The sequence below is a fragment of the Myotis nattereri genome (genome assembly GCF_964212035.1).
Source record: "Myotis nattereri genome assembly, chromosome: 1".
Taxonomy (NCBI): domain Eukaryota; kingdom Metazoa; phylum Chordata; class Mammalia; order Chiroptera; family Vespertilionidae; genus Myotis; species Myotis nattereri.
Window position 1 is genome coordinate 34,336,389 of NC_138075.1, and position 27,654 is coordinate 34,364,042.

Below are 27,654 nucleotides of genomic sequence, written 5' to 3' on the forward strand. Positions count from 1 at the left end.
TCAGTAGGCGAATGAATAAATGTTGTAGTACATACAGAAAAGGGGATATTATTCAAGCATGAAAAAAAAAATGAATATCAAACCATGAAAAGACATGGGGAAACCTTAAATATATATTACTAAGCAAAAGACGCTAACTTAAGAAAGCTACATACTGTATGATTCCAACTATATGACACTCTGAAGAAAACAAAACTATGGACACAGTTAAAAGACCAGTTTTTGCCAGGCATTGGGTGGAAGGAAGAAAGGTGGGACAAAAGGCAGAAAACACAGAGAATTTTTAAGGCAGTGAAATTATTAGTGTATGATACTATACTGGTGAATATAAATTATCTTATACATAAAATACCATACATTTGCCCAACCCTTAAAATGTACACCAAGAGTAAACCCTAATGTGAACTATGGACTTTGGACGATAATTATATATCATTGTAGGTTCATCAATTATAATAAATTTACCACTCTGGTGCGAGATGTTTACAGTGAAAGAGTATCTGCATATGTGGAGCAGGGGGTATATAAGAACTCTGTATTTTCTGCTTAATTTTGCTGTGAATCTAAAACTGCTCTAAAAAATAAAGTCTATTAAAAATGGGGGTGGGGAAAACTTTCGCATCTGTTAAGAGTTCAAGAAATATTTGTTGAATTATCACGAAAGAAAAAAAATAAACCAATACTAGCATATATAATTATCTTTATAATTATAGATTTAATTAAAATGACCTTCATATTTACAGAATTGAATGACACAGTTGGCATAATAAGCAGATGTAAAATTACAAAAATAATTTTGGTTTCTTATGGTATGAATCTACTGAGAAGTAAAGGTAATCAAATCGACATCCTATGTTGAACTCTACTTCAATGTTTAGAGCAATCTATCCCATATATGCTAAGTGTCTGGTCGTCGGGTCATCTGTTCAACCAATCAAAGCATAATATGCTAATGATATGCTAAGGCTGCTCAACCACTCATATGACGTGCACTGACCACCATTGGGCAGATGCTCCGATCAGTAGGTTAGCTTGCTGCTGGGGTCCAGCCGATCAGGACTGAGCAAGATGGGCTGGACACACCCAGGAGCCCTCCCATTGTCCCTCCCTGGCTTGCCAACCTCCTGCATCCCTCCCCGGCCCCAATCATGCACCGTGGGGTCCCTTGGCCTGGCCTGCACCCTCTCGCAATCCAGGAACCCACAGGGAATGTCGGAGAGCCAGTTTAGGCCCAATCCCGGAGGCCAGGCCGAGGGACCCCAATGGTGCACAAATTCGTGCACTGGGCCTCTAGTATATATAAAAGCCTAGGCAACCAAATGACTGCTCAACTGGTTGTTATGATGTGCACTGACCACCAAGGGGCAGACGCAGGAGCTGCCCCCTCGTGGTCAGTGTGTTCCCACAGCCAACCTCCCACAGCTGGCCGGCCCTCCTCCCATGATCCTTCCCTCCAGACAGCCAACCTCCCATGGTCCCTCCCCATGGCGGGCCAGCCAACCTCCTGCGGTTTCCCTCCCCTCTGGCCAGCCAACCTCCCTCTGTCCCTCCCCCGGGCCAGCCGTGCCCCCCTCAATCGGCCCCGATCGCCGGCCAGGCTGAGAGACCCCACGAAGGACCCCACCGTGCACGAATTCATGCACCAGGCCTCTAGAAAAAGATAAAAAATCAGTTTATATATCATTTCTTTCATTTATGCTTATTAAAAACTTTGATGAATTCTAATAAAACTAAAATAACCAATTTGTTTATTTCATTTTTTAATTTAGAAAGCAAAGTTAATAGTAATATAGCATATGAATCATAAATAATACAAATCTCTTCCTTTAAAAACAAGAACAAAAATCTCACAAAAGTGGATTTTAAAAACTTTTCAAATGAAGCAAGTCTCATTCATGCCACAATGAATCAGGTTGGTATAATAGCCTTAAAGAAAAAGAAACAGAAGATAAATTTCTATACAATCATTTGGCCCTTTATCTGGATACTGGTGTAGCTCAGATGTTGACCTGCTTTTAGTCAAGTATTAAAAGCCAACAAAAAACCTATTGTATTTTCTGAAAGATTTAAAGTTATTTAGGTACAATTTTCAAGTCTTTTTGACATCCAAAATTTATAATTAAAGCCCTTAGGACTTTCTCGCCCTTTCAAAATAAGCAATACCCTGAACCAAAAGAATAATCTGTTTATTATGAAACTAAGAACAAACCTTTGAGATAATCCCTGAGGCCAAAAAGAACAAGAATTTTTATGCTTAGATTGTCATAATCACAGAAAAGAGCCTATTGTTAATGCTATAAGAAAGTTCATCTTCATGTGTGCCCTTACATTGTAATTTTACACAATTATTCAAAATCTAATATTTAACATTTTTTCTTCACAATGAAATTTACATAACAAAATGACCAATCCCTCATTTATAAATCCTCAAACACTGATTCCTTAGCCACACTAACAACTCTATTCGTCACTCTAGGCCTAAGTATCTTCAAGGAAACCCTTCTACTTATAAGATCAAGTTCAAACACAAGAGCCTTCAAAATATGGCCACAACCTATACTTTTTTTTCTCTTATTTCCCACTATTCTACCAATCAGCAACCAATGTTTTAGACTCAAACTATTAACTACTCTCAAACACTACCAAGCACTTTCATGGTCTCTGAGAGTCAGAAAAACTTATGTTTAAAATTTGAGGGGGCTCGCGCGGTCTCCGGCCTGTTTGGGAACCGCTTCCAGTCGGTGCTGTTGGCCTGCGCCCGGTTCCCCCGCGTCTCCCCGCTAGTCCCCGCTCGGCCGCGTGATGCCGGTGGACCTCAGCCAGTGGTCCGGGCCCTTGAGCCTGCAGGAGGTGGACGAGAGCCCGAAGCACCCGCTGCAGGTCAAATACTCCGGGGCGGAGGTCGACGAGCTGGGCAAAGTGCTCACGCCCACCCAGGTGAAGAACCGGCCCACTGGTATTTCATGGGATGGCCTTGATTCAAGTAAACTCTACACCCTGGTCCTGACAGACCCAGATGCTCCAAGCAGAAAGGACCCCAAATTTAGGGAATGGCACCATTTCCTGGTGGTCAACATGAAGGGCAACGACATCAGCAGTGGCACCGTCCTCTCTGATTATGTGGGCTCTGGGCCTCCCAAGGGCACAGGCCTTCACCGCTACGTCTGGCTGGTTTACGAGCAGGCCAAGCCGCTGAAGTGTGACGAGCCCGTTCTCAGCAACCGATCTGGAGACAACCGTGGCAAATTCAAGGTGGCATCTTTCCGCAAAAAGTACGACCTCGGGCCCCCAGTGGCCGGCACGTGTTACCAGGCTGAATGGGATGACTATGTGCCCAAGCTCTATGAGCAGCTGGCTGGGAAGTAGGGGAAAGCCAGGAGACAGACATCGCCCCGGGGCCCTAAGCAGTGTTCTCAAGTTCAGTGATGCATGTTGATTTCTCCTCTTGCCTGTTCCCACTCTCACAGGCGAGGCCTGAGCAGATAGAGCTGTAGGGTGTCTTTTCCTTCTACCTGTCCTTCATAACTGTGCAGGGCCACACACCCTGGATTTATGTTTTGATCAGATTTGAACTCCATTTTGGGGGCTATTTTGGTACTGTGATGTGGTCATCAGATCGTTAATATAAGAACAACCCAGAATTTAAAGGCGTGTCCTCTGAGGAGCAGCCCTGGAAAAGGAATCGGAGCGTCCCTTTCCTGCTGAGCCGCAGGGCTGGGTGAGGGGCGACCTGAAACCCGTTAGTCGGCCTGTTCGATGTATCGCTCTTCCTTGGTGTAACAAAAGCCAGTTTGGAGTTGCTAAATGTTGTGTTAATTCTGCCGTTTGCTTACAGTTGAATAAAAATAAAAACATTGTGTGGACAAAAAAAAAAAAAAAAAAAAAATTTGATACTATTATTTACTACCAATGTGACCTTGGGCACAATACTTAAGCTCTCTCTACCTTGTCTCCATATATAAAATAGGGATAAAAAGTCTATCTCTCATTGAGTTATAAAAATTATTATATGAGTAATATAAACACAGCTCAATCTGGCACTTAGAAGTTCCTATAAACATTTTAAATATGGTGATTACCAGAAGAAAAGGGAGGTAGAAAAGGGTAAAGGAGGGATAAATGGTGACGTGACGAAAGGAGACTTGACTTTGGGTGGTGAACAAACAATACAATATACAGATGATGTATTATAGAATGGTACACTTGAAACCTATATGATTTTATTAATCAATGTCACCCCAATAAATTCAATTAAAAATTTAAAAATTAACATTTTATACTTTTGATTAACAGAGATAGCCAATACAGATATACCAAACATCTAACTAGTCATCTTTTTCTAAATATGTTTTTAGTGATTTTTAGAGAGAGGAAGGGAAAGGGATAGAGATAGAAACATGGATGAGAGAGAAACATTATCGATCGGCTGCCTCCTGCATACCCCCTAATGAGGATCAAGCCTGTAGACCAGCAAGTGCCCTGGGGAGGAATCAAACCGCGTGACCTTTTAGTTGGGGATGGAAGGTGGAGGGAGGGGGTCCATGCTCTACCACAGAGCCACACCAGCCGGCCTAACTAATCATCTTTGAAAGCAAAATAAAACACAATGTAAACAGCCATTGAAACAAGATATTTAAAGGAAGTTTATGTATACTATAATCAGAACAACACACAACTAATGGTGGAGCCACACCCAAAAAGGCTAAACTAGTCTTTCCTTCATTTCTATACTTTCCACCCAACAAAATAAAACAAAAAGAAATCCAGCTTTTATTTTCCTGATGAATACCATACAACTGCTCAAGGTCAGATTATTCTAATTCACCCTTCCTGCTCATTCTTATGTCAAATTAGTCAGTTGGATATTCTATCTCTAAAACACCCACTTTATCTATCATCCCTGCTGTCGACTCCAAGTTCTGATGATTTCTCATCCAAATTATTGGAATGATCTTTAAAAAGGGTTACCAAGCCTGAGTAGCACCTGTCATTATTCCACACCACTACAACACTGTCCCATTGGCTCACTATTAGTCATAGAATAAATTCTTACCCTGACAGCTTAGCTGACAGCCTAGTCTGTTTTTTAAGCCTTGTTTCTAGTCATTCACCAACTAGCTCTAGCTACCCATAGCAGATTACATGCTTATTCTCCAATATGCTCAACACCCTATATCTCCGTGACTTTGTTTTTTGCTATAAAGGTTCTTCCATCCCTTTCTACCTGGTAAATTCCTATTCATCTTTTAAGATCAAACTATAGCTGTATTTCCTAAATGCTGAATTGTTTTGTTATCTGTATTCCATAACACTTCATAAATTCTTACGCTACTTTCACATTAAATTATAGTCATTAGTTTACATAATTATCTCCCCCTTTAGAGTCTAAATTTACTGAAGGCAAAAAATCATATGACCCCAGCAAGTGAAGCAATTCACATAGAACAGTTAATATTTGCAAAATTGAACTGAAGTTCAGAAAATAAACTATAAGTCTATGAGACTAGGTTCCAAACTTCATCAATATTTTCAAGTACAATAGAACTGCTCTTTACCCAACATAATCATGATTAATAGTTGATTATTTTTAAAGACCTGTTAAATGAAGGAAACATACATACTCCTAAACACAAACTTAAAACATATATAGTAAGTGTACAGTGGTTTTCTAACTTAATTACATAAGCCAAGATGTAGTCTTTAATTGAAGTATCTTGTACAAACCATACCTGTCATCTATATTGTTCAGTTTCTGTTTTCTAAAAGTGGACCAAGAACTTGAGAAGCAGAATCCTTATGGAGTTTTGCAATTTTTCCCCAACCTTATATAAACTACTTAATTAAATTACCATAACAAGTACCACTGGCATAAGGTTTGAATGCCAATGCATACAGCTCTAAATGTATAACTGAACAGGTGAGAGAAGTACAGAGGTGTATTTGAGGACATCTTCAGAATTCAGCCTTTATTCATTATGCTTTGGGCATCAGTCAGTACATTTTATGGAAGAACTGGGAAATGTCAGTTACTCCAATGAGTCAATTGCATGAAGGCTGATGAATAAGAGAACTTCAACATACTACAAATGAAGGTAGTCCTTCATAAAGATACACATAATAAAATCATTTTCAAATTAAATGCTCTGAGCCACAGTTTCCTTCTCTGGTAAAGAAAGGATTGCGTATTATGTAGTCCTAATATCCAGATTTGCTCTTGCCTGCCAATCCTCACTCCCACTTGTGGACATGAACCTCATTTTACCTATGAGCCCCAGGTTGTTCATATTTTCACACTAATTCATCTCATAGCAAAATATGTGTGTGTGTGCATATATATATATATATATATATATATATATATATATATGTTTAAAACTGTGACTCAACCAGAATCTTGTTCCAGAATCAAGATCTCTTCTACCCCACCTTATTTATCCATCAGTTTCTTTTAGTTATCCTGCCTGCCTGGTTGGAATTGTAACCATATATTCAACTTGCTCTGTGACATCTATGGTATCCTTTCTCTTTATTACGTGACCAGTCTTTTTGTCCTAGACTTAATATTTTTGTGTATAGCCAGATTTCTACATATCTGTATACTTGCCCAGTTCTTAAAGATTTCTCTTTGGTTTATCATCTAAGTCTTATCTTAACTTTTCTACTTTGCCTTGGCTTTCCAAATTCCATCATCTTTTCAGCTAAAATCCATATTCATAGTTGCTAAGATAACATTCAAAGCACAGTGAACAATTACAATGAAAAAGCAATGGTTCCAAAGCACTAAGATAGCCCAGAAAAAGCCTAAATTATGTTCTGTACATACTATTTGCTAAGACTAACAAATGAACTTAGATATTTCAGAAAAGTTTCAGAAACAGTGGAAATAAAAAGATTTCTGGGTTTTTCTGTTAGTAAAAGAAATTAAAGGAATTAGAATACTCCATCCATCAGGAATTTAAATTTTCTAAAAATTGACCATATATAAGCCTTAAGAATAATTAATTTTATTATCATCATATTTTAAATAAGAAATGAAATTGCCCTAACTGGTTTGGCGCAGTGGATAGAGCGTTGGCCTGCGGACTGAAAGGTCCCAGGTTCGATTATGGTCAAGGGCATGTACCTTGGTTGCGGGCACATCCCCAGTAGGAGGTGTGCAGGAGGCAGCCGGTTGCTGTTTCTCTCTTATCGATGTTTCTAACTCTCTATCCCTCTCCCTCCCTCTCTGTAAAAAATATTAAAAAAATATATTTTTTAAAAAAAGAAAGAAAAAGAAATGAAGTGAGTATATCTTGGCTATTAGTTTTGAGAGAAAAATTTAAAAGATGATTGTTTAATTCTCTTAGTCTCATTTTACAGTCCATGATTTTTTATATCATTTCTAAGCCTGTAATGAATAATGATAATTATTGCAACTTTAAAAACATTAATTTTTTTTAATCTTTATTGTTGAGATTATTACAGATGTCCCTCTTTTTTTACCCCATAGCTGCTCACCACCCGGTTCCCACCCCATCCCAGGCCCTTGCCACCCTATTGTCTGTGTCCATAGGTACTGCATACATGAATGTAAGACAGCGGTTCTCAACCTGTGGGTCCCGACCCCTTTGGGGGTCGAACGGCCCTTTCACAGGGATCGTCTAAGACCATCCTGCATATCAGATATTTACATTATGATTCGTAACAGTAGCAAAATTACAGTTATAAAGTAGAAACGAAAATAATTTTATGGTTGGGGGTCACAATATGAGGAACTGTATTTAAAGGGCCAGAAGGTTGAGAACCACTGAAAGATCTTAGTCTAATCTCTTCCAGCACACCCCCATACCACCTTCCCTCTGAGAATCAGTCTGTTCCATTTCCATGCCCCTGATTCAATTACATTCACCAGTTTATTCTGTTCATCAGATTTTTTATTCATTTGATTTTTAGATTCACTTGTTGATAGATATGTATTTATTGTCACTTTGTTGTTCATCATTTTTTATCTTTACCTTTTTCTTCTTCTTCCTCTTCTTAAAGAATACCCTTCAGCATTTCATATAACACTGGTGGTGATGAACTCCTTTAGCTTTTTCTTGTCTGTGAAGCTCTTTATCTGACCTTCAATTCTAAATGACAGCTTTGCTGGGTAGAGTAATCTTGGTTGTAGGTTCTTGCTATTCATCATTATGAATATTTCTTGCCACTTCCTTCTGGCCTGCATAGTTTCCATTGAGAAATCAGCTGAGAGGTCATATGAGTACTCCCTTGTAGGTAACTAACCTTTTTTTTCTTGCTGCTTTTAAGATTCTCTCTTTGTCTTTTGCCCTTGGCATTTTAATTATGATGTGTCTTGGTGTGGTCCTCTTTGGATTCCTCTTGTTTGGGGTTCTCTGCGCTTCCTGGACTTGTAAGTCTATTTCTTTCACCAGGTAGGGAAAATTTTCTGTCATTATTTCTGCAAATAGGTTTTTAATATCTTGCTCTCTCTCTTCCTCTGGCACCCCCATAATTCAAATGTGGTATGTATGAAGTTATCCCAGAGGCTCCTTACACTATCTTGATATTTTTGGATTCTTTTTTCTTTTTGCTCTGCTGGTTGGGTGTTTTTTGCTTCCTTGTATTTCAAATCATTGACTTGATTCTTGGGATCCTCTCGTCCACTCTTGAATCTCTATATATTTTTCTTTATTTCAGTCAGTATATGCTTAATTTCTGACTGGTACTTTTCAATTTTTTTGTCAGTCTCACTAAGATCCTTGAAGGTCTCACTAAGTTCCTCAGAGGTTTCTAGAAGATTCTTGAGTAACCTTATAAGTGTGGTTTGGAACTCTGTATTTAGTAGTTTGCTTTTTCCATTTCTTTCATTTGTGACCTGTTTCTTTGTCTCCACATTTTGGCTGCTTCCCTGTGTTTGTTTCTATGTATTGGGTAGCTGCTAAGTCTCTATGAGTTGACAGAGTGGCCTTATGTAGTAGTTGTCCTCCCTAATCACCTGAGGTGGACACTCTAGGTGCACCCCTTTGTGGGCTGTGGGCACAGTCTTGTAGTTGAGCCTTGATTTCTGTTGGTACCAATGGGAGAAATTGACCTCCAGGCCAACTGCCTGTGGGGACCAGCTGCGAATACAGAGGGAGAGCTGCTGTGTAGGAGACACCCTTATGGGGCAGGACTTGCTTCAGTGGGGCTTTGGTGCTCACTGAGTCTGCCCCTTGAGTGTGTCACTTATGGATGTAAAGAGTTGTAATCTTGTATGGTCTCACACTGACCACTGGGTACACTGGCTCTTGGATCTCCAAGGAGATGCAAGGTCAGCCACTGCCTGGGGCCACCCAGCAGGGGCTACAGAGAGATCTGCAGATTCCTCCTCTTTGTATCGAGTTTGGAAGTGCCCAGACGAGGCCCAGCTATGAAGCAAGGCAGGCTGGTGCTGGTGCCAGCCTTGGGCCTTTTATTGATAGCTTTGGGGCTCCCTGACTTAGCTGCAGCTTGTTTGACAGATTTTTAGCCTGAGAAAGGACAGGCCATTCATATGCAAAAGCCACTGCAGACAGCTTTTGGGGGGGCAGAGGGGGGTGTTCTAGATTGGGTGGGGCGGGGTCTCAGGGAATCTCCAGGGCACAGCGAACAGAAATGTCTGCCAGTCAGCCCTGCACTGGAGAGGTCTCAGCATGGGGACAATGACTGCTGTAAGCACCTCCATCTGGAAGAAAGCTGCCCCCAAATTCCTGCCCCGATGCTAGACAGTCCAGTTTCTCCCTGTATCTGTCTGGGTCACCCAGAGCCTCACCTGGCACTAGAGCTCAGAGCAAGCAGGAGCTTGTAAATTCAGTTTGCGGTGCCAGCCTTTTAAGAGGAGCAGCTAGTTCTCTAGCAGCCTGTCATTCAGCCCCAATCCAGACTGGTTTTTACAGTCAGTAGTTCTTACTGCAGACTTCTTTCCCCAGTTCTGGAACCCTGGGCTGGGGATCTGGTGTGGGGCTGGGGCTCCTTGCTCCTCCAGATGGCCTCCAAAGAGGCAATCTCCCTCCCAATTAAAAAAGCAGCACACCCAGGTGCCAGACCAGCCTCTTCCACACGTCCACACCTCCTACCAGTTCAGTGTGCTTTCTTTACCTCTCTAGTTGCAGTACTTCCACCCAGCCAGCTTTCCCACAGTTCTGGATGATAGTTGTTCTGTATTTTAGTTGTAATTTTGATGTGGTTGTGGGAGGCGTTTACCTATGCTACCATTTGGTTCCTCCACATTAATTTTTACTGATATACAACTATGTACAGACTTTTTAACATCTCTGAAATCTTATTTAAGAAAAACAGAAACAATACTTTCTTTTAATGAAAACATCCTTTTAACGAATCACAATGGAAATAAAAGGCGCTAAGATTACCTTAACCTCTGATTCTAGAATAGCACTAAATGAAAGAATTCCACTTCAATAGTCAACTACTTCAAAGTGTTTTGAAACTACTGTATCACAGAAGCATAAATGATAAACATATGGCTTTAGTCACCATGGACATTGTTATTAGAAATCCTATTCTTTTTCATCTGAATATTCTTTCCTTTTGTTTACTCTAATACATCACCAACATATAGATGATATGTACAGATACAGCCTTCTTTCCCAGGTAAAAAGTGGTATTCATCATATTTTTCCTAAGACAAAATATTTATTACTTAAGTATACCCTTTACTTAAGTATGCCTTCACATAACAAACATGATTAAGTGCAACAGGGAATAATTAGGTAAACATCAGGTATCACAATAAAACTTGTTAGAGTTTTGAAATGTTCTCCTTGGCACCCAAAAGATAATTGCACACATTAGAACACAAAAAGTATAAGCATTAAAAACTAACCAATTTCTTCTACTTCTTCCAAGAAATCATTATATTCTCTTAGACTAGGAAAGTCTTCTTCTCTTTTATTGTATCTATAAGAGAAAAAAATTAACATATCACTTGTGTTCAATATTATCTAACTAGTTTGTTTATTCTTACTTAATTCATACACGATACACAAAAAAAGATTGTTTACTATATAAAACACTGTTTTCTTGTAACCAGGTTTGTGACTAGACCAAGAATGTTGTTCTTACTAGTATGACTACAGAGAAGTAGAATCAGGAGAGAGTGGTATAACACAAAATCCTTCTTACGCAAGAAAGAAAAAGAAACTTGAACCCTGAAAGAATGGAAAATGAGCTTAAAACAAGTCTATCTTTGGAAATCATGATACTGCTTACTTCTTACAGATTTTTTAATTTCCAGAAAGCTCAAAATTAATTCAAAAAATACAGTCCAATTTTTCATGACAGTTATAGTCTGAGTAATTTTGTAAATATACCTCTGAAGAATTGGAAAACCATAGGCATTAATGATAAGAAGAAGAAAAAAACAAGAATCTAAGAGACTATTTCCTAGAAGTAATTCAAATAATAAAAGAGCCCCTTGGGGCATTAAGAAAAACTGGTTAGGTGCCTAGAAAGATGCTGCTAAAACACTGGTGACCAAGATTGAAGTATATAAATATTTCAACCAAAATAAATAAAATAAAACAATAATAGATTAAATGTATATGAACTCTTTAAACTTCCAAAACAATAAGGTAGCTTGTAACAAGACAGATAAAATGAAACCAAAGCTATTAAGTAAAAAATAAATTATAAATGAAAAAGAATATATAGGTGTACACACACATACAGAAATATACAGGGTGTCCCAAAAACATGTACACACTTTAACAGCTGATAGCTCAATTGATGTTTCTTTCTTTTCAGCCAAAGCTTTGAACAAAGAAAATTCATCCTAAAATGCTACTGGAAATTTGAAAACACAGTTTAAGTACAAACCCTGCCTTTATAATTAGTCAGTGTGTATATATTTTGGGGGGACAGCCTGTGTCCCCCCCAAAAAATGTATACAAATTTTAATAGCGGATAACTCATTTAATTTTCACTCCTTTTTCGATTTAACTGATTTGAAATAATGGGTGAAGCTAGACTAAGCTTTGAACAAAGAAAATTTATCCATTAGACTTTTTCATAGGGATACATAAAAGATAATGTTTACAGTACAAAACTGGCAAAAGTTGATGAATTGAGAGCACACTAATACCAAACGAAATGATTCTTGATGTTTGTGATTTCATTGCTTCATATTATCAGCTGTGCCAGAACCAGAACGGTCATCAGTTTGAAAACAGGCATTGACAAAAAAAATTACTCATTTATGTAGATTCTTTTAAATTTTGAAAATGAACTGTATGTTAATAAACAGTGACTTTATAATCATTCAAAGTGTGTATATATTTTTTGGGACATTCTATATATCAAAATAAATTATAGGTAACATATGATTTTTTCTAATGGCCTTCAGAGCTCAACTTAAATGTTACCCCCTCAGGCCTTATATGACATCACTGACCCACATCAACACTCAGTCATTAACTTCACAGCATTTATCTCAATTTATAATCCCATTTTTTGTTTACCTATTTTAAATTGTCTACCTCTATGCTACCCTATGCTACCATGCTTTTGAGAGTACCTGTCTTACTCATTCCATACCTAGAGCCTAATATGTATAGTGCAGTGTTTCCACATAGTAGGTACTCAATATATGTATTTGTTAACTAAGTTAATGTAAAAATAGCAAATAATGAATTGTGAAGCCATCAATCAAGAGGATCTACTCTTCTCTTATAAAGGCTAGATAATTAATATTTCTGAGTTCTCTAAAAACTTAATGTTTGTTGAACAAATACATAGATGAATTTATACTTGTCAAACTGTCCACATTTGATAATGATATCAATTACTGAAATAATTATTTTTAAAATCCTCTTTGTGGAATGAATCATTCAAGCAATAATACTTACATTTTCAGCACTTTTTTCCGAATCTCAACCTCCTTGTCAACAGTAGGATCTTCAAAGAGTTGTACCCTAAAATTGCTCTTTCTAAGAGGAATGCCACACTCAGGACAGTTTCCAGCTCCTCTCACAAATAGTAAATCCACACAACTTTCACACCTGTTCAGAGAAAAATATAACTTTTAAGCTAGTATTCAAATGTACAAGATTGTAGATAGTTTTCCTTTTTATGTTCTGGTGTGGGGGGGAGTTGTTTATTTGGGTGGGCTTTTTTAGGGTTGGAAAATTAGTCATTGCTACTTAAAATCTTACAAAAAGTCTTTGGAAAATGTTCATTTTCATTTGGAAGTTACTTTTCAGATGTAGGTACTCCAAGAAATACCAATTTGGTTTACCAAATTAAACAAATTTACAAATTAAAACAAATAGAGTTGGGGACTAGGAGGATTCAGAGGTAGCAGGATAGGGAGAGTCAAAGAGGCATGTAAAAGAGTAGTCTATGGTCACCTTCATTCTCAGTCCAGTATCACCCTTAAACCTGGGCAAGAAAAGCCTCTGCCACAATCACTAAGACTAAGGCTTTTTTTCCCCTTTCAACCTTGTAAGAAAGTCTGAAAGTTCAGTAACAATTACACAAATGGGAATTATAAGAGAGAAGTGCTAGCTGAAGGAGGCCCCCAAGCCAAAGGATGAAGAACTGAGAGTGCCCCCATATGAATACGCAGAGAAAGGAGAAAACTACCACAACTTACGCCCAAGAAGTCCTAGAAAGAGTGACTACTTATAAAAACTTTAACCAGTTAAAGTTGGCTGCCCCAAATCCACCAAAGTGATTGCCTACACTGGTTTCCCAGATACCTGCATCCCCTCTCTCCTCTCTCTTGGGGAGTGCAATATGGGGAAGATCTTAGGAGTCTTGAGTTAGAAGAGCAAGGAACTGAAGAGGTTAACCTCTCAGTACCAGATCCCTGGGGTTTTGACAGGATTGCCCCTAATGTTTGTAGTTAAAGGAAATTAAATCCAACTACAGAAAATGAAAATGGATCTAGATACCACCCAATCATTCCTGCCCTGCCCCAACAAATCCATGCTACTAATCAGACTAGAAAGTGGAAAGGCTGGCCAGAGAAGAGAGCAGCTCTTTTAGCTTCTGGGTCTTGAGAATGCAGGCTTCAGGGAACTCAAGATGAAGAGTGGAAACTAAGATTGCACCAAGGATTTACCTTGATTCATAACTTTTAAATATTTACACCTTTTAGAATGTAATCATCAAGTTGTAATCATGCCCAAGTAGATATATGTTAGGGCCACACATTACTCCTTTCTTAGCATTATCTGAAATTCATTCTTTCTTTATGTGTTCATTTTCTGTAACCACCACTAGGATGTAAACTGCATTGGGGCAGGAATTTGGCCTAACTTGTTCTCTATCCCTAGTGCCTGACAGTTAATAAATACTCAATAAACTATACATAACAAAAAATATATATGACAAAGAGAAAAAGAAAAATTCTATTGGTAAGGGAAAAGTTGATTTTCCCCCAAAATTTAGTTGACTTATGGAATAAGCTAACTGAGAAAAATGAAACAGGAGAATAAGAATTTTTAATCCTTATTAATAAAATTAATAAGTTACCAATTATATTATTAATTAGTTGGTTATTAATAAAATACTAACATTTCACCTTTGCATCATTCTATCTTAACAGTGCCATCAAAATAGAGAAAAAAATCCCTAAGAGGGAGAACAGAGACCACTTTGGGATTGGGATAATTGAGAGGGGTTCATTTCCCCTAATCTTTGTGGTTAAAGGAAATTAAATACAACTACAGAAGATGAAAATGAGCATACTTTATAACTACACTGACTAAAGATACTTATATGCAAGGAGCATTCTGAAATACTCAAAACTATTGAGCCACAAATAATATTCTGTATTACGAGGACTTTAAAGAGTAGTTTCCATCAATAATTCAGTCAACGGGTAATATAAAACACTTCAATATTTCTAAAGATCATACTGTATATTAAAACATAATACAATCTTTGTTTCCACCATTAGTTCTACATCTCTGCTTTTTTTAAATCTGCCATAAAACATAAGGATTTCAACAGTATTAAATAATTTTTAAAATAATTTATTCTCCACCCTGGCTGGTGTGGCTCAGTTAGTTGGAGCATCAACCGGTGCACCGAAGGGTTGCAGGTTCGATTTCCAGTCAGGGCACATACCCAGGCTTCAACTTCGATCCTTGATCCGGGCGCGTATAGGAGGCACCCGATCAATGTTTCTTTCTCTCTCTCTCCCTCTCCCTTCCTCTTTCTCTAGAATCAATAAAAACATATGTTCAGGTGAGGATTAAAAATAATAATAATTGGAGAGAAGCATCCTTATCTTAAAGGTGGGCAACAAATGTTAAGAGTCAACCTTATCGGAGGAGAACCAAGATGGCGGCATAGGTTAACGCCGGAGTTTGCTGCTTTGAACAACTACTTCAAAAGTGAAACTAAAAGACAGAACGGACATCACCCAAAACCACTGGAACGCTGGCTGAGTGGAAGTCCTACAACTAGGAGGAAAGAGAAACGCATACGGACACTCAGAGGAGGCGCAGTGCTGAAGTCAAATTCTGAGGTGCGGAGTGGGCGCGCGGAGCGGGCTGGCGGCGGAGGGCGCGGTTGGCGTTTTCAATCAGGAGGGAGTCGCAGACTCTGAGCTCGAGATCCAGGCGAGTCTTTGGGGACCCAGACTTGGGCGGGAGAAGCGGGACTGCCTAGCTTCGGTCAGAGCGAGTGCAGCTTTCTCTCCGAGCTTTGCAGCGGGTGCTGGGACTCAGAGAGGCAGAGCCCCTGGGGACAGGACTGAGAGCCGCCATAACTGCTCTCTCCGGCCCACCCTGTTGATCCTGTGACCCGCCCCGCCCAAGCCCTGCACACAGGCATTTGCCGGATAGCCTCAGGCAAAGGCTAGATTAGCACCTCCCTAGAGGACAGAAGTTCTCTCACTGCTGACACAGCTGATTCTCATAGCCACTTGGCCTGGAGGTCAAACCCTACCTGGAATTAGCTACAACAATCAAGATTTAACTATACAAATGCGAACAAAGACCACTAGGGGGTGCACCAAGGAAGCATAACAAAATGCGGAGACAAAGAAACAGGACAAAATTGTCAATGGAAGATCTAGAGTTCAGAACCACACTTTTAAGGTCTCTCAAGAACTGTTTAGAAGCCGCTGATAAACTTAATGAGATCTACAAGAAAACTAATGAGACCCTCGATCTTATATTGGGGAACCAACTAGAAATTAAGCATACACTGACTGAAATAAAGAATATTATACAGACTCCCGACAGCAGAACAGAGGAGCGCAAGAATCAAGTCAATGATTTGAAATGCGAGGAAGCAAAAAACACCCAACCAGAAAAGCAAAATGAAAAAAGAATCCAAAAATGCGAGGATAGTGTAAGGAGCCTCTGGGACAGCTTCAAGCGTACCAACATCAGAATTATAGGGGTGCCAGAAGATGAGAGAGAGCAAGATATTGAAAACCTATTTGAAGAAATAATGACAGAAAACTTCCCTCACCTGGTGAAAGAAATGGACTTACAGGTCCAAGAAGCGCGGAGAACCCCAAACAAAAGGAATCCAAAGAGGACCACACCAAGACACATCATAATTAAAATGCCAAGAGCAAAAGATAAAGAGAGAATCTTAAAAACAGCAAGAGAAAGACAGTCAGTTACCTACAAGGGAATACCCATACGACTGTCAGCTGATTTCTCAACAGAAACTTTGCAGGCCAGAAGGGAGTGGCAAGAAATATTCAAAGTGATGAATACCAAGAACCTACAACCAAGATTACTTTATCCAGCAAAGCTATCATTCAGAATTGAAGGTCAGATAAAGAGCTTCATAGATAAGGAAAAGCTGAAGGAGTTCATCACCACCAAACCAGGATTATATGAAATGCTGAAAGGTATCCTTTAAGAAGAGGAAGAGGAAGAAAAGGGTAAAGATACAAATTATGAACAACAAATATGCATCTATCAACAAGTGAATCTAAGAATCAAGTGAATAAATAATCCGATGAACAGAATGAACTGGTGATTATAATAGAATCAGGGACATAGAAAGGGAATGGACTGACTATTCTTGGGGGAGAAAGGGGTGTGGGAGATGCGGGAAGAGACTGGACAAAAATCGTGCACCTATGGATGAGGACAGTGGGTGGGGAGTGAGGGCGGATGGTGGGGTGGGAACTGGGAGGAGGGGAGTTATGGGGGAAAAAAGAGGAACAAATGTAATAATCTGAACATTAAAGATTTAATTTAAAAAAAAAGAAATAGAAAAAAAAATAATAATAATAATTTATTTTCCTATACCACTTTTTCCCTTTCCAATTTTAATTGCTGAAAAGAACAAACAACTCCTTTTTTTAAAAAACTCAAGTACATAAGTACACAGAGAAAAAACTGAAAGTTCTACTTTATTCTGTTCTACCCCTCACCTTCCACAGGTAGCATACTACTGTTAAATGTAATGTTTATGTGGCCAGATCTTTTTCTACATATTTACAATATATATTTACAAATTACAGATACAAAAACTAATCATATAAAAAAAGAAAAGCAGGAGAAAAGTTCGTAATTGCTAGTTCACTTCATCTGGCAACAGAGCAACCAAAACAGCAGTATGTGGGCAATCTTTTGCCTCAAAGAGTGCCATGAATTTTTTTCAAACAAAATCTTATATTCTGCAAACAAAAAAATTTGCTGAAAAAGCCAAAATTCTCAGTCATTACCCATTCCCATAGATATTTTTATGGTTTTCTTTTGTTTTTAAAAACAAAAGAAATGGGGCCTACTCTTTTCTCTCTGAACAACTTATTTTTAGACTATAATTTCTTATATAAAGAATAGTTAGCTACTTATATTCCTTTTTTCAAGATTATTAACCATCCTGTTTGCTTTTGCTTTTTCAAGAATGATGATATTCCATGGAGAATTTCAATAATTATTAAAATAGATAGACTTGGGAAAACATAATCATAAATTCTGAATGTCATACTTTCTTTGAAGTAACCTGGTTTTATCAGCACTTTCCATTCTTCTTTAGCCCCTTGGCTTCTAGAAACAACTCAAAACAGAAGCCTATGGTCTTGAAAGATAAAAACTAACTGATAACTTCTGTTAAAAATTTATTCCCACAAAAAAATGTATTTCTTAAATCCATAGTTACTGAACTCTCTAGAATAGGAGCTGGATATTACTAAGGAAATTTTTTCTCACAAAATAAGCTGCCTAACTTTTCTGTGCCAGTGAGTACTGATTGTAAAGCCATATCTTTGAACATTTTAGGAATCTTAACTAGACCATTTGAAAAAAATCTTTGCCCTACATGAATGAGGAAAATTTTGAAGTAGATGATTTAAATGATCACTAGTTAATTACATTAATAAAATCTTACAGGCATGCACTAATGAAATGTGTTTAAGAATTCATGGAAAACCCACCAAAAATAATATCTGTTGCATTTTCAAAAAAAATATTCAATTTACAAATAGACTTTGTTCCAATAGTTTGCTTACAAATTAGCTACTTGGAACTCAGAATACATTTTCCTGAAGAAACTGTTAAATATGATAGGTTTTCAACTAGATTATACTGGCCCACATAAGATGAACACTGTATTAGGCAATTCTTTTTCTTATTTTTCTCTCCGCTCCTCTCACCATAAAACAGTAATACCAGCTTTCAAATGGGAGTTTAAATGGGGCAAGAGAATAATATTTTAGCAATTTAGGTCCCAATTTGAATCTTCATCTTAAACAAAATTTTGATGATTTCCATACTCTAAATTTAATAACTTTTATAAGTATATAATCCTTATAAAAAGTAAGGGTTTATCTATTTACACATAATATGAATCTAAAAACAATCACAGAATCCAGATAGCCTTAATTATTATAATAATCATTTATCAGCAACTATTATAGGAACACATTATAGTATAGAGGAGGACAATGAACATGGGCGAGTTCAATAACTGGCATAAAGTTACCTATATATATAAAAAGGCAGTGACCATGACAACCGGAACAACCAGTCGACCAAACAGCAGGCTGCATGGGTCGACCAGGCTTGGGGGGGGCAGTGAGGGACGACCAAACGACCGAACAGCAGGCTGCATAGGGCAACCAGGCCAGTGGGGGGGGGGGCAGTTAGGAGCGACCAGGCCAGCAGGGGAGGCACTTAGGGGTGACCAGTACAGCAGGGGGAGGCAGGGGCAATCAGGCTGGCAGGCAGAGGCCATTAGGGGTGATCAGGCCAGCAGGGGGGACAGTTAGGGGCAAACAGGCTGGCGGGGGGGGGGGGTGCAGTTAGGGGCGATCAGGCCAGCAGGCAGAGGCAGTTAGGGGTGATCAGGCTGGCAGGGGGAACAGTTAGGGGTGATCAGGCAGGCAAGCGGTTAGGAGCCAGCACTCCAGGATTGTGAGAGGGATGTCCAACTGCCGGTTTAGGCCCGATCCCCAGCATCGGGCCTAAACCAGCAGTCGGACAACAGTCAGATATCCCCCAAGGGGTCCCGGATTGGAGAGGGTGCAGACTGGGCTTAAGGGACCCCCCCCCCCGCCCCCATGCACAAATTTCGTGCACTGAGCCTCTAGTCCTATATAATAAAAGGCTAATATGCAAATCAACCAAACAGCAGAATGACCAATCACTATGATGCACACTGACCACCGGGGGGCTGACAGACACTCAATGCAGGAACTGGTGGTCAGTGCACTCCCACAGGGGGAGCGCCGCTCAGCCAGAATCCGGGCTCACAGCTGGCGAGTGCAGTGGCGGTGGCAGGAGCCTCTCCCACCTCCACGGCAGTGCCAAGGATGCCCGACTGCCAGCTTAAGCCTAAGCCGTCAGTCGGACATTCCCCAAGGGCTCCCAGTCTGCAAGAGGGCACAGGCCAGGCTGAGGGAACCTGCACCGAATGCTCAAATTTCATGCACCGGGCCTCTAGTATACCTGTAAGAACTGACCATGGTCCTCTTTACATTCCACATGTTCTCCTTCAATCTTAATCTTACTCATAACTTATACAATGACCTATAATGATAATCTGTGATGTCTATTGCTAGCCCAAATACCTCTCCTGAGTTCCTGTTAGGCACTGCCTATTGCATAATTCTTTAATATTCAACAGACATGTGTTTTTTTTGTTTTGAAAAATAAAGTTGCCTGAAACTTAATACATCTCAAACCAATATCCTTCACTCCAGGAGGGATATAAAAAGAGAATAACACCACTTTGTGCATAATGGCTTATAATATAGTGGTGGATATAGAAAAAAAATGAAACTCTTTAATAATATATACTCTGAATATTATTGTAAGTTCTTAGCCAATGAGCAATAGCTCCAACAAATTATACTGCACACTCTTGATCAGTGAGTGTTAACATATCATACTCCAAGTGCTCTAAGCCAAGGACAGTTCTTACTTCACTGTTCTGAATGAAGTATGTTCTAAATACTATGGACTCTACTCTTCTGCACCCATTCTCTCTGCCACTAATGAATAGTTTTGACCAAGAAAAGCCAAAAGGTGTGTGCAGGTGATAGTGTTGGATGTTAAGATACATGTTTGGTAGAGGCTGGATTCTCCTTCAAGGATATCATTGAGGAAACAGGGTGAAGCTCATTTAGAAAATGGGAGAAAAGTCCCTTTAGACAGGTTTATGAAGAGCTTCAAAAATAACACTACAGAGAAACTAAGATGGCGGCATAGATAAACACCTGGAAATAGTCGCCTCCCACAACAATTGAAAATTAGCCCAAAGGACGGAGCAAACATCGTCCAAAACAACAGGAAGGCTGGCTGAGTGTAATTTCTACAACTAGAAGAAAAGAAAAGCACGCTGAGAGCCAGAGGAGCTGCGGAGGCTGAATGCAGAGGTACGGCGGTGGCTCGGGCGCGCGGAAAGGGGGTGGCACCTGAGGACGCGGCTGTCTTTTTGAATCACAAGCTCCCGACTGCTCTGATCTCCGGTTCTGGGAAGTCTCTGGGGACTTAGGACTCATACGGGGAGAGGCGGCTCTCTCAGGCGGCAGCGGGCGAACTTGAGGGCCGCTTTCCCTCAGAGGTGCTTGCAGCCGTTACCGGGACACTGAGACGCGCGACTCCGGGCGCGGAGAATCAGCCATAGCTTCTTTCTACGCCCTTTGACTCCCTGAGACCACGCCCCACCCGGGCTGCGGCAGAGGCTTTTGCATGTGAATGCCCCAGAACTTTGCAACCTGATAATTACCTAAATGCAGCCGGGCCAGCCAGACCCGGAACTTCCAAGAGAAGGCCCAAGGCCCCGCAGCGGCTTGCATTGCTTCACAGCTGAGCCTCTTCATAGTTCCTGCTGTGTGGCCTCAGGCAGGGGCTGAATTAGCACCTCCTTAGATCCAGGAGCCACTGTACCCAGTGGTCAGAGGGGGTCCATTCTCCCACTTCAGACACAGCTGCTTCCCACAGCCAATTGGCCTGGAGGTCAATTCCTCCCAGTGATCCTACAACAAGCGAGGCACCAAGAGTGCACCAAGAGTGTCCACCCCAGGTAACTGGGGAGGCTGAGCCACTGGGCCCTACAGGACACCTGGCGCGCAGGCCACTCTATCAACACAGGGAAGCAGCCAAAATGCGGAGACAAAGAAACAGGTCACAATTGGCAGAAACGGAGGAGGCCAGACGACTGGATATAGAGTTCAAGGCCACGTTTATAAGGTTTGTCAAGAATTTTATGGAAACCGCCGATAAATTTAATGAATCCCTCAAGGAGTATGGTGAGACCACGGAGGTCATGAAAAAGGACCAATTAGAAATTATGCATACACTGACTGAAATAAAGAATACATTACAGAGATCCAACAGCAGACAAGAGGATCCCAAGAATCAAGTCAAAGATTTGAAATGCAAAGAAACAAAAAATACCCAACCGAAAAAGAAGAAAGAAAAGAGATTCAAAAAATATGAAGATAGTGTAAGGAACCTCTGGGACAACTTCAAGCGTACCAACATCAGAATTATAGGGGTACCAGAAGGAGAGAGAGGGCAAGATATTGAAAACCTTTTTGAAGAAATAATGACAGAAAACTTCCCCCACCTGGTGAAAGAAATGGACTTACAAGTCCAGGAAGCGCAGAGAACCCCAAACAAAAGGAATCCAAAGAGGACCACACCAAGACACATCATAATTAAAATGCCAAGAGCAAAAGATAAAGAGAGAATCTTAAAAGCAGCAAGAGAAAGACAGTCAGTTACCTACAAGGGAGTACCCATCCGACTGTCAGCTGATTTCTCAACAGAAACCATGCAGGCCAGAAGAGAGTGGCAAGAAATATTCAAAGAGATGAATAGCAAGAACCTGCAACCAAGATTACTTTATCCAGCAAAGCTATCATTCAGAATGGAAGGTCAGATAAAGAGCTTCACGGATAAGAAAAAGCTAAAGGAGTTCATCACCACCAAACCAGCATTATATGAAATGCTGAAAGGTATTCTTTAAGAAGAGGAAGAAGAAAAAGGAACTCTTACCATTTGCCACAGCATGGATGGAACTGGAGAGCGGATAAATACCACAAGATCTCACTTATTTGTGGAATATAATGAACAACATAAACTGATGAACAAGGACTGACCCAGAGACGGAGAGGCATTGATTGGACTGTCGGGCCTTGGAGGGAAGGTAGGGGAGGGTGGGGGCAAGGGGGAAAGATCAACCAAAAGACTTATATGCAAGCATATAGGCCTAACCAATGGACACGGACAACGGGGGGGTGAGGGGGTGAGCGGGGAGAGGGGGGGTAGAGGGTACACATATGTAATATCTTAATCAATAAAAAATATTAAAAAAAAAAATAACACTACAGACAGGGACTAGTGACAAACAATATATGAATGGTAAAGAACACACACTACAGCCACCAACACAGTCAGGGCTTTGGATAATTTAAAGAGAATAAACTACCAGTATACTGGCCAAGAATGTATCATATAGGGACCATAACTATTAACTTTAACTTGAGGGAGTTCAATTAACACTACAATTTCCAGAAATGCAGGTCCTGCACTAAACAAGACATCTTCTTTACTTTCACAATGATTCAAAGGAACAAAACATACATTTACCTAAGTAGGCCAACAAATATCTACAATTATCTGAAAAGGCTATCGACCAGTGTCTCCCTTTCCTAACCACAGATAATCTTCATATATTTCAACCAAGACATATAACAACATGTTCACCAGAGAAGCAGATATCACAATACAACTGTCTTCTCTGAAGCTAAACACTAAAGAGGTTTGCAAAAATGTATAAAAATGCTACTCACACAATTATTTGTTTTGGAAGAATACAGTTATATTTCATAAAAGTGTATTGTTTATATTAATATGTAATAGGTACCTAATATTTTCAAATTTTCTCAATTGTAATTTCCAATATGTAAATATTAATAGATATTATCTTCTTAAATAAAAGTTCTTAGAGAGACCTCAATAATTTTTATTATAAAAGGTACCAAGCCCAAAATGACTGACAACCAGGTTATATATGACCAATAAAGGTTTAATTGTAAAGAGCCTATGAACATAAACACAATCATAATCCTATCTAATAAAAGAGAAACATGGTAACTGGCGTAGGACCGCTACCCTTCCCACTGGCTAATCAGCGAGACATGCAAATTAACTGCCAGCCAAGATGGCGGCCGGCAGCCAGGCAGCTTGAAACTAATATGAGGCTTCCTTGCTTCAGGGACGGAGGACTCCAACATTCCCCGCCTGCCTTGCCGGCCTCTGAGCCTGCAACTTAAGAAACATTGTAACAAATATAGAAGCTAAACAAAACCCCAGAAACCTGCTTTCAGCAAGCCGGGATCTCAGAGCTGGAGTTGATACAGAGTTTCGATTATAGAACCCAAACAAACCAGATACCTGCTTTCAGCAGCGGAGGCCTAAGAGCTGGAGCCTCAGAGCTAAAGCTGGCCCAGAATTTAAAAAGAAAAAGAAAAAAAGGAGCGGTTGGGAGCTTCTGTCACCTGCCAGCCTGAAAACAGCCCTCAGCCCCTCACCCAGACTGGCCAGGCACCCCAGTGGGGACCCCCACCCTGAAGGGTGTTTGACCAGCTGCAAACAGCCATCATCCCCTCACCCAGGCTGGCCAGGCACCCCAGTGGGGACCCCCACCCTGAAGGGTGTGTGACTAGCTGCAAACAGCCATCATCCCCTCACCAAGGCTGGCCAGGCACCCCAGTGGGGACCCCCACCCTGAAGGGTGTGTGACCAGCTGCAAACAGCCCTCAGCCCCTCAACCAGGCTGGCCAGGCATCCTAGTGGGGACCCCCACCCTGATCCAGGACACCCTTCAGGACAAACCAGCCGGCCCCCACACGTGCACCAGCCCTCTATCCTATATAGTAAAAGGGTAATATGCCTCCCAGCACCGGGATTAGCGGAGCCGCGAGGCCTCCCGGCACCGGGATCAGCGTGACAGGGGGCAGCGCCCAAACCCCCTGATCGCCCTGCGGCTCTGTGTGTGACAGGGGGCAGGGCCACAACCTCCCTATCGGCCCTGTTGTGTTCATGAAAGGGGAAGGCGCCCCAATCTCCTGATCAGCCCTACTCTGTGCCTGATATGGGGGAGCTCCGCGACCCCCTGATCGCCCTGCGCCTCTGTTGTGACAGGGTGCGGCGCCCTAACCGCCCCCTCTCCCCCACGGGCCCTACTCTGTGTGTGATGGGGTAGAGCCATAACCTCCCCATCGGCCCTGCCCTGAGTGTGACAGTGGCAGCGCCCCAACCCCCTGACCGGCCCTGCTCTGTGGGTGATAGAGGGTGGCACCCCAACCCCCTGATCCGCCCTGCTCTGTGTGTGCCAGGGGGCGGTGCCCCAACTCCCCTATCGCCCCTACTCTGTGAGTGACAGGGGGGAGCTCCTCAACCCCCTGATGGGCCCTGCTCTGTGCTTGACAGGGGGGAGCTCCCCAACCCTCCTGATGGGCCCTGCTCTGTGCTTGACAGAGGGGAGCTCCCCAACCCCCTGATGACCCTGCTCTGTGCGTGATTGGGGGGAGCTCCCCAAACCCCTGATGGGCCCTGCTCTGTGCGTGATAGGGGGGAGATCCCCAAACCCCTGATGGGCCCTGCTCTGTGCGTGATAGGGGGGAGATCCCCAACCCCCTGATGGGCCCTGCTCTGTGCGTGACAGGAGGTGGCGCCGCAACCTCCCCATCGACCCTGCCTTGAGTGTGACAGGGGGCGGTGCCCCAACCCCCCAATCGGCCCTACCCTGAGCGTGACTGAGGGTGGCATCGCAACCTCCCAATCCGCCCTGCTCTGTGCATGACAGGGGGTGGCACCCCAACTCCCCAAACGGCCCTGCTCTGAGCCCGACCAGGGGCTGCACCTAGGGATTGGGGTTGCCCTCTGACACCCGGGAGCAGGCCTAAGCCAGCAGGTCGTTATCTCCCGAGGGGTCCCAGACTGCGAGAGGGCACAGGCTGGGCTGAGGGACCCCCTCCCCCCCCCCCGAGTGCACAAATTTGTGTGCACCGGGCCTCTAGTATGTATATAAAGGGGGGAAAGTGCAGAAAGAAACCATTTAGAAATACACCAGTGCACTCTATTCTTCTCAACAAACCTGCCCTCAGGGAAACTAATTAACCAGAGCCTAACCTGGTGGAGTATTATCAGAGCCTAACTCCCCTGAGAGAAGAGAAATATTCAATTCAAACCATTCTAACCATCCTGCCCCGTCTAAAAGGGGAGAAAAAACTGAGAAGCATATGTGAAGTTCACAGTCCAGAGGCATTGGTTCACTAAAAGACTGAGACCTAGTTATAGCAATATACAACACTTCCCATCCCCCAACACTCCACCACAATATTACTAAACACCTACTTACAGCAATTTCTTTCACATGGTACACCGTGTCTGGCTATACAGAAAAAATCAGAAGCCATACCAAAAAGCAAAAAACAACTCGAAGAAACAGAAAAGCATCAAAACCAGAGAGGGCAGAGATGTAAGAATTATCAGACTGGAAATGTAAAACAACTATAATATAAGGGCTGTAACAAAGTAGACAACATGAAAAAACAGATGGACAATGTAAACAGAAAGATGTAAATTCTAAGAAAGAACCAAAAAGAAATATTAGATATAAAAAAGAAACAGAAATGAAAAATGCCTTTCATAAGCTTATTAGTATACTGGATACAGCTAAGGAAAGAATCTTTGAATAAGAGGATATATCAATAGAATTCTTGCAAACTAAAAACCAAAGAGAAAAAGACTGAAAACAACAGAACAGAATATCCAAGGACTCTGAGACAAGTACAAAAGGGATAACATATGTGTAATGGAAATACCAGAAAAAGAAGAAAGGAACAGAATAAATATTAGAAACAATAGTAAGTGATTATTTCCCCCAAATAAACATCTGACACAAAACCAAATATCTAGAAAGCTCAGAGAACACCAAGTAGGATAAATGTCAAAAAAAAAAAAAACCCTACATATATGCATATCATTTTCAAATTAGAGAAAAGCAAATGTAAAGTCATGAAAGAAGGCGGGGGGCAGGGGGGAATACCTTAAGCATAGAAGAACAAAATAAGAATTAAATTCAACTTCTCCCCAGAAGTGCACGAGAATAGAGTGAGATATTTAAACTGTTTAGAGAAAAATAACTCCAACATAAAATGCAGTACCCTGAGAAATTATCCTTCAAAAGTGAAGGAGAAATAAACACTATCAGACACATTTTGAAGGAATTTGTTGCCAAAGATCTGTCTTGCAGGAAATGTTAAAATTCTTTAGAGAGAAGGAAAGTAATAGGTTAGAAACTCAGATCCACAATAAGAAAGGAAGAGAATCATAGAAGGAATAAGTGAAGGTAAAATAAAAACATCTTCTTCTTATTCTTATTTAATTCTAGCAAATAACATTTTGTTCAAAATAATAATTGCAACAATACACTTGATTATGTATGCTTATGTATATACATTATATAAGCATAAAGGGTGTCCCCAAAAAATGTAAACACACAATGTCTGCAGATTCTATTACATTTTGAAAATGTATTTTAATAAACGCTGCCTTTATAATTATTCAAACTGTGTATACATTTTTGGGACACCCTATTATATGCTTACGAATAATTATACAAAAGTGAAATCAATCACAGCAATGATGGAAGGGATAGAAGGAAGGAATTAGAATTACTTTGTTACAAAATATTCACACTACCTATGAAATGGCATTGTGTTATTTGAAAGTGGATTTAGATTAGTTCTAAATATATATTGCAAACTCTAGGGCAGCCACTACAAAAACTTTAACATAAGAAAAAAAAGAAAATGGAATCACATAAAATAATTAAAACACAAAAGACAGAAAAGGAGAAAACAAAAATAAGAATAAGAACAAATAGAAAATCATAACGAATGTTAGATATTAATCCAACTGTATCTGTCATCAATTTTAATGTCAACAATCTGCACCAATTAAAAGACAGATTTTTCAGAGTGGATCAAAAACAAGTCCCAAGTATATGTTGTCTACAAGAAACCCACTTTAAATATAAAGACACATACAGAGTAAAAGTATATGGATAAAGAAAAATATACTGTGCTAACACTAATCAAAAGAAACAGGTTATCAATATTAATTTCAGACAGAACAAACTTAAAAACAAGAAAAGTTATCAGAAATAAAGAAGGGCATTACATAATAATAAAGGGGT

At 40.6% G+C, this 27,654-nt stretch overlaps 2 protein-coding genes across 6 annotated transcripts in view; one reads left to right on the forward strand and one right to left on the reverse strand.

The window, feature by feature from the left end:
* Positions 1–27,654, reverse strand: part of MNAT1 (MNAT1 component of CDK activating kinase) — a 217,440-nt gene that overhangs the window by 131,528 nt on the left and 58,258 nt on the right. For all 5 annotated transcript variants that reach the window (XR_013995958.1, XM_081090423.1, XM_081090424.1 and 2 more), the window contains exons 2-3: positions 12,864–13,016; positions 10,844–10,917 (exon numbers count right to left, since the gene is read on the reverse strand). Coding sequence is in view for 4 of the 5 variants with exons in the window: in XM_081090423.1 (XP_080946549.1) it covers positions 10,844–10,917; positions 12,864–13,016 (227 nt within the window). In the remaining variant the exon portion in view is untranslated. The remainder of the gene's footprint in view (positions 1–10,843; positions 10,918–12,863; positions 13,017–27,654) is intronic.
* On the forward strand, positions 2,704–3,858 carry LOC308512377 (phosphatidylethanolamine-binding protein 1). Its single transcript, XM_081082145.1, has one exon. The coding sequence runs from the start codon at positions 2,803–2,805 to the stop codon at positions 3,364–3,366; it is 564 nt and encodes a 187-aa protein (XP_080938271.1). The 5' UTR covers positions 2,704–2,802; the 3' UTR covers positions 3,367–3,858.

What these genes read in the sequence shown, in the direction of transcription:
- LOC308512377 (XM_081082145.1), top strand. Translation starts at nt 2,803, where the DNA reads ATGCCGGTGGACCTCAGCCAGTGGTCCGGGCCCTTGAGCCTGCAGGAG.